This window comes from Silurus aristotelis (assembly GCF_946808225.1).
Source record: "Silurus aristotelis genome assembly, chromosome: 7".
Classification (NCBI taxonomy): Eukaryota; Metazoa; Chordata; class Actinopteri; order Siluriformes; family Siluridae; genus Silurus; species Silurus aristotelis.
Genome location: NC_139580.1, coordinates 31,792,595 through 31,800,094, shown reverse-complemented (window position 1 = coordinate 31,800,094; position 7,500 = coordinate 31,792,595). Strand labels below are relative to the sequence as shown.

Genomic DNA, 7,500 nt, shown 5'->3' with positions numbered 1-7,500 from the left:
GGTGTGTGTGTGTGTGTGTGTGTGTGTGTGGAAGTCAGTAAGTGGTATACAGCAGGGTGGTTGGTTGGGGTGTGTGTGTGTGTGTGTGTGTGTGTGTGTGTGTGTGTGGAAGTCAGTAAGTGGTATACAGCAGGGTGGTTGGTTGGGGTGTGTGTGTGTGTGTGTGTGTGTGTGTGTGTAAGTCAGTAAGTGGTATAGAGCAGGGTGGTTGGTTGGTTGGGGTGTGTGTGTGTGTAGAAGTCAGTAAGTGGTATACAGCAGGGTGGTTGGTTGGGTGTGTGTGTGTGTGTGTGTGTGTGTGTGTGGAAGTCAGTAAGTGGTATACAGCAGGTTGGTTGGTTGGGGTGTGTGTGTGTGTGTGTGTGTGTGTGGAAGTCAGTAAGTGGTATACAGCAGGGTGGTTGGTTGGTTGGTTGGTGGGTGTGTGTGTGTGTGTGTGTGTGTGTGTACAGTAGTATATGTGCAGGCCCGGAGCGGTTTGTATGTAAACACTGATCAGTTCACATCAACACCGCCATCACCGACACCAACAAACACCCCCGAAACCCCCCCCCAAACACCCTCCTGCCCCCCGCTTTCTCTCTCACATACAAATAAACACAAACACACATAAACCTCACCTTCTCAAATCTGCCAAAACAGCCTCGCGCGCTCAGGCCGCTCCTTCCTCTTCCGCTAGCGTCCGTTGCTAATCAGGACCCCAGTGTGACGTCACAGTGTCCGCCTGATCAAAATTCCCACAGGGTCCTGTACTGCACTAACATCACAACTACACCAAAGAAACAATTCTCTCTATTTTATTATTCCTTTATATCTACTGTACTGCAGTGGCGTCTGAACTACACAAAGCAGGTTGTTGAGAAAAAGTAAAGACTCAGTAAAATGTGACTGCAGTAAAAGTAAAAGCGTTTCTTTAAACTTTCACTTGAGTAAAAGTATAAAAGTCTTTAAATGTACTTAAATATCCAAATCACTATGATTTATTATAACTATAATGTTCCTATTATCATTTTAATCACAAGATTCTTTACTTAATCACCTCAGTTTCTGTGTAAAGACTCGAATGTGACTCTCAGCACACTGATCTATTAATAGAATATTTATGACTCAAACACTGATTCTATTATAATTATCATGAACCCAAAACCTTCTTTTCTTCTACTTAAAAAATAAAATAAAATCATGCAGATAAATCCCCGGGTGTTGGGACGAGTTCGTGTCAGGAGTCTCAATTTTTATATTAAATCTAAAACCTCACAACTCAAATCAACACAAAGACTCGCATTTCTATTGTGTGAAAAAAATAAATGCTGTTAATAGTTTATCTCTTAACCTCCTTAATCCTCACATCACTAAATCACAGAATAGGATAAACAGCAAACACACAGTATGGCCAAAGTTCTGAAGACATCTGAGTGTAAAATTAACATATCATTCAGTATGTAGTCTCCATTTACTCTTATAATGACCTCCGCTGTTCTGATTAGATGTTCCGGCAGATTCTGTGGAGATTTTTGGAGATTCATTCAGCTACACAGGTGTTAGTAAAGTCAGGTACTGATGTAGGTGAGAAAGTGAGGAGGTTCCTGTTGTTCAGTCAGCGTTCACAGTCATTCAAAGTTGTGTAAAAGGGTTGGAGCTCTATAACAGGATCTTTCATTCAAACCCACGGGGAGCAGATATTCATGTCATGCTGGAACAGGTTCGGTTGTCCGAGTTCAAGTGAAGGGAAAGTTTCATGCTTCGGCACCCAAAGACGTCTGATATAACTGTGTGTGACTTTGTGTAACAGTTTAGGAAAGAAGGACATTTGTGTGGAAAAAATTAGATGTCCAAATAAATGATGTCTGTATGTATTATATGTTATTGAGCACTGTAGCAATGACCAAGTCAGAAAGTGCTTCTCTTTTTTCCAGGTTTTATTACTGAAATATTCCGATAGTAGAAACTCATGTAATCAAGTCTCAGACTGATGCAAATGCAGTTTCTACAGCTCAATGAGTCAAAGTCAGAGAATGAAGTCAAGGTCAAAAACAGGTGTAGTCCCTATAGCAGTAAAGAAAAGATGCTAACAGCTACCTAGTTTTGATAAGAGGTAAGTTAGGCCAATCACATGAGTAGCTTTAGATGACGGTTGAGTAGTTGACAATTTTTTTTGCATTTTTTTTTACAACAGTGCCAGTTGGATAGCACTATAAACGATATTTACAGATAAATATGTTAAAAAATAAAGAATATTAGCCCTTAATGTTCAGTTTGTCTCTTACGTGTATGTGGTATGTTGGTCCAGAGTTCCATAAACGTGTCTTTAAGTGGGAGTTCAATTTCTTGTCTTCAAGTGCACTTGTAACTCTACTGTGTGTGAATGATGATTTATTTGACACTCTCAACAGTTCCTCTGGTGACAGATCAATGTCTGGCCACTCTGATAAAGATCATCTACCAGTCCCACTGGGCTCGGCTCAACATCTTAGTTCATCCAGACTTTCTAGTACTCAAAAAACACTTTGGCAGTGTAGCCTCAGTTCTCTGCTTTCTGCTGGTTTTCAGATTCCAGAAGTGTTATTTTTGCTGATATTCACAAGGAGAAGTATTGCAAATGGAATAAAATGCTGGTAACCAGAGACTCTAATCTACTCAGTCCCACAGCACCCCCTTTGATTGGGAGTGAAACTACAGTATATGAGTAGCCCTTAATTCTCTATGGGTTACACAGGCATCGGCAAACAATGTATTTAGAGCAAAATGTGTGTGTGTGTGTGTGTGTGTGTGTGTGTGTGTGTGTGTGTGTGTGTGTGTGTGTGTGTGTGTGTGTGTGTGTGTGTGTGAAGGTCAGGTTTGTAGGCCAGGCTGGCTGTTGGGTGGCCCGACAAGAAACCTCAGTGATCCACATCCAGCTCTATATTTATTTCACAGCAGGTTTCATGCTCATGTATTCGAACATGCTGATTGTATTCAACATCAAACAATAACTCTGTTCTCACACACAGGACTAAAGACTGAAGTTGTCACCTGTAGTAAAGTTCAGACACTGGATTATGTGTGATGAAGAAAGGAAGGAAAAACTCCCCGAGATGTCCATTTGAAGCAGATATACAATGCTGCGGGGTACAGTGATGACGATCAGAAGCAAACTGCACTCCCGAGTCAGTGCAGCAGACCACCGACACCAACTACAGTCCAATCCATCCTCAAAGCACCCGTTCTACTCCGGAATAACATGGAACCACCCAAGGTGTTGATGAGAGACCGTCCCAAGCTGCACAGAAGTGTGAAGTTCCACGGAGGGGAGAGGTGCAGGAACAGTGGTCACTGGAGCCTAAGGAGCATGTTTAGCTCGACCGAGAAAGAGAGAGAGAGAGAGAGAGAGAGAGAGAGCGAGAGAGAGAGAGAGAGAGAGAGAGAGAGAGAGAGAGAGAGAGGGTGATGGGAAGAGAAGGATATGGATTATTAAGTGTACCTATTGGTGTATGAAAGTTTATGTCACTGTGCAGTTTGGACTCCAGCAAGACTCGCTATGGCAGCATAACTAAAAGGGAGAACCAGAAGGTAACACAGACATGAGGGATCTCTGGGATAAGAGACGACCCACCACACCACCGTCAACAAACCCGAGTGAACGTGTGAATGTGAGGGGACGACAGCATACAAATATCCCAGTTCACCAAACACTCTATATCCATGCTCCCTCCAGATCTGCTCCTTTACCTAAGAAAAATCTACTGATAAAAGGCTTGACTAAATAAATACGTTTTCAACCTCGACTTGAACACTGAGACTGTGTCTGAGTCCCGAACACTGGTTGGAAGGTTGTTCCATAACTGTGGGGTTTATAAGAGAAAGATCTGCCCCCTGCTGTAGTCTTCATTATTTGAGGAACCAACAGATAGCCTGCACCTTTTGATCTAAGTAGGCGTGGAGGATCATACTGGTAAAGAAGTTCACTCAGATACTGTGGCGCGAGACCGTTAAGTGCTTTATACGTCAGTAGTAGTATTTTATAATCAATGCGAGATTTGATTGGGAGCAGTGTAGATGATTAAAACAGGGGTGATGTGATCATATTTTCTAGATCTAGTGAGGACTCTTGCTGCTGCATTCTGAACTAACTGAAGCTTATTTCTGCACTTACTCCAACACCCAGACAGTAAAGCGTTACAGTAGTCTAATCTAGATGTTACAAAAGCATGAACTAGTTTTTCTGCATCCTGTAACGACATCATATATCAAATTTTTGCAATATTTCTAAGGTGAAAGAAGGAGATCCTGGTAATATTATTCACGTGAGACTCAAAGGAAAGACTCGGGTCAATAATCACAACAAGGTCTTTGACAGCCGTACACGCTGAAACAGAAACACCATCCAGAGATGTTAGGTAATCGGAAAGTTTACTTCTAGCTGCATGTGGTCCTAGTAAAAGTACTTCTGTCTTATCTGAGTTGAGCAGAAGAAAGTTATCGAGCATCCACTGTCTAATGTCCTTTACACACTTCTCAACATTGTTAAGCTGATCTCTCTCATCTGGCTTTGCTGAAATATACAGCTGTGTATCATCAGCATAGCAATGAAAGCGAATCCCATGTTTATGAATGATTTCACCAAGAGGCAGCATATATAAAGAGAAAAGCAGAGGGCCTAAGACAGATCCTTGAGGAACACCAAACTTTACCTCATAGAGTGTGGAGAACTCACCATTTACATCAACAAACTGATAGCGATCAGTCAAATAAAAACCTGAGCCAAGAGAGAGCCGTTCCCTTTATTCCAACAACGTTCTCAAGTCTAGCAAGTAGTATAGTGTGATCAATGGTGTGAAAAGCTGCACTAAGGTCGAGCAAAACAAGTAAGGAGACAAAACCCTGATCAGGGGCCAATAACAGGTCATTTACCACCTTAACTAGCGCCGTCTCTGTGCTATGATGAGGCCGAAATCCTGACTGATACATTTCAAAAATATTATTCATAAGTAGGTGTGAGCAGAACTGCTGTGCTACAACCTTTTCAAATATTTTGGCTATGAAGGGGAGATTTGATATTGGTCTGTAGTTGGACAGCTGACATGGGTCAAGGTCTGGTTTCTTAATTAGGGGGTGGATAACTGCCAGTTTGCAGGATTTTGGTACAAAACCAGTGCTAATGGAAGAGTTTATTATTTTTAAAACAGGTTAAATTACCTCTGGAGCTATCTGTTTAAAATACTTCAGAGTGTGGAATTATGACTATATTTTTGATATTTAATCCAAATGTTAATAACAAATCAAGAGTGTGTCACCACTATGAGTGGGTCCTATAACATTCTGATTAATTCCTACTGAATCTAGAATGGACACAACTGCTGCTCTTCCTGATTATCAAAATGAATATTAAAGTCACCAACAGATGTAAAAAAAAAAAATATATCCTTCCCGAGTGGGATGGATACTGTTGCTTTGCCCTCAAAATGTCTCCAATTATCTATGAAATCCACATTGTTTTTGGCGCACCATTCGGACATCAAGCAGTTCGGCGACCATAAGCTGCTGTAATAATTGGCCTTTGGGATGGGGCCAAAAAATTTTACTGCATCGAACCTTACTCTGGTTACTGTAGTGTGTGTATTCGCAGTTCCACCAGGAAGAAACTACAATATTTAATTCTGTGCATGTGTAAAGTTTTTTCCATTCTGAGGTACAGTGACTTCTGAAGGTCGATGACAGGAAACTGTATGTTTTGCTGCTGATACATTGTGTTCATGATCTGATGATTGGATTATTGTAGGAATGCATTGGCATTTCTATTATGTCCTGTTAGTGTCGGTCAAGCATCTAATATTGGACATCTACCTGTAGAGAGAAGCATTTCACCAGGGAGACATTAAGAATATAAATGTATTTATTTTTTTTACCTGTTCAGAAATGTGTACAAAAAGAAGGAAAAGATGATTATTTTCATTAAGATTTGTTGGAAAAAAAAATAGAAAGTACAAAAGAAAACCACCATCAGTGAATAGTTGGTGATGGTGGTGATGGTGATGGTAATTATGATGATTGTGGTGGTGGTGGTGAAGGTGGTGATGGTGATGATTGTGGTGGTTTTAGAGATGGTGATGGTGGTTGTTGGTTGTTTTAAAATCTAAAAAAATGTCAAAAAACATTGATTCATAGTAAATATTTTTCCTTATCTCTGTTTAAACCTTAAACAGAAAAAAAAAATCCCAAACTAAATCAGGTTCAATTAGTAAACTAGTACACAGTGTTAGTACAATAGTGTTTAGACTTATAGTTTTATTAGTTATTATGTGATTGAAGAGGGTGAGGGTGTGTGGAGAAGGTGTGTGTGGTGTAGAGAAGGTGAAGGTGTGTGGAGAAGGTGAGGGTGTGTGGAGAAGGTGAGGGTGTGTGAAGAAGGTGACGGTGTGTGGAGAAGGTGAAGTTGTGTGGAGAAGGTAAAGGTGTGTGGAGAAGGTGAGGGTGTGTGGAGAAGATGAGAGTGTGTAGAGAAGGTGAAGGTGTGTGGAGAAGATGAGGGTGTGTGGAGAAGGTGAGGGTGTGTGGAGAAGGTGAAGTTGTGTGGAGAAGGTGAGGGTGTGTGGAGAAGATGAGAGTGTGTAGAGAAGGTAAGGGTGTGTAGAGAAGGTGTGTAGAGAAGGTAAGGGTGTGTGGAGAAGGAGAAGGTGTGTAGAGAAGGTGAGGTTGTGTGGAGAAGGAGAAGGTGTGTAGAGAAGGTGAGGTTGTGTGGGAAAGGTCATCATTCTGCTCCCAAATCTTTTTTGATGCTTTTATAAAGCTGAAGCAGTGCATCAGCCCACAGCTCCCTCTGATGGCCTTCAGTGCTTTGTGTTATCCGCTGAGCCGTGTATACCATCGTAAGCACAGTCCGCTCAAAGTCCTCCTTGCTCAGCTGAGCTCGGTGCTGCTCCAGCTGGTGGCAGAGACGCCGGATATCCGACAGCGTCCTCGGGAGAACGTCCTCACACACGACCTCGAGAGGCTGCAGATTTCGGAGAGAAGCGAGTTCCTCATCAGCCACGCGGAGCACACTCTTCTCTGGTTCCACATACAACCCTGACCAGACCACCTGCGACACACACACACACACACACACACACACACACACACACACACACACACACACACACACACACAGACACACACAATAAGGCATCAGTTACGAGATGGTATCAAAAGGTTTCAAAACTAGTTTTGTAACACACCAACAGATGGCAGCACGCACAGTCACAGGGGGAATTAATCCAATAATGAATTTTTTTTTTTTGTATGTTTGATGTTGGAGCCACAGTGAATCTGTCTGGTTTCCTCTCAAAATCATCAGAAACTTTGGCCAAAGCAAAGAAGAACGCTCCCAGCACAGGAGTTTGCTGCTAATCCTGAAAGTGCTAGCAAAACCACTGTCCTAAAAGCAATACAAAAGCTGACAAACATCAGTTATAACGTGATTTAATCAGCAAATCAGATGCTCACAAATGTTTTCCTCCATCTGAAGGAGAAGCCTCGGGTGTG

General features: G+C 41.9%; 2 protein-coding genes across 3 annotated transcripts in view; both read right to left on the bottom strand.

Annotated features, from left to right (window-relative positions):
* Positions 1–775, bottom strand: part of upf2 (UPF2 regulator of nonsense mediated mRNA decay) — a 43,584-nt gene extending 42,809 nt beyond the window's left edge. Inside the window, exon 1 of one of the 2 annotated variants that reach the window (XM_083546174.1) lies at positions 621–775. The gene's annotated coding sequence lies outside the window, so the exon portion shown is untranslated. The remainder of the gene's footprint in view (positions 1–620) is intronic. The other variant, XM_083546175.1, reaches the window with a different exon arrangement.
* Positions 776–6,329: 5,554 nt separating this feature from the next.
* Positions 6,330–7,500, bottom strand: part of fam180a (family with sequence similarity 180 member A) — a 4,648-nt gene continuing 3,477 nt past the window's right edge. Inside the window, exon 3 of the mRNA XM_083546508.1 lies at positions 6,330–7,057. Coding sequence (XP_083402634.1) covers positions 6,728–7,057 — 330 coding nt within the window. The 3' untranslated portion in view covers positions 6,330–6,727. The remainder of the gene's footprint in view (positions 7,058–7,500) is intronic.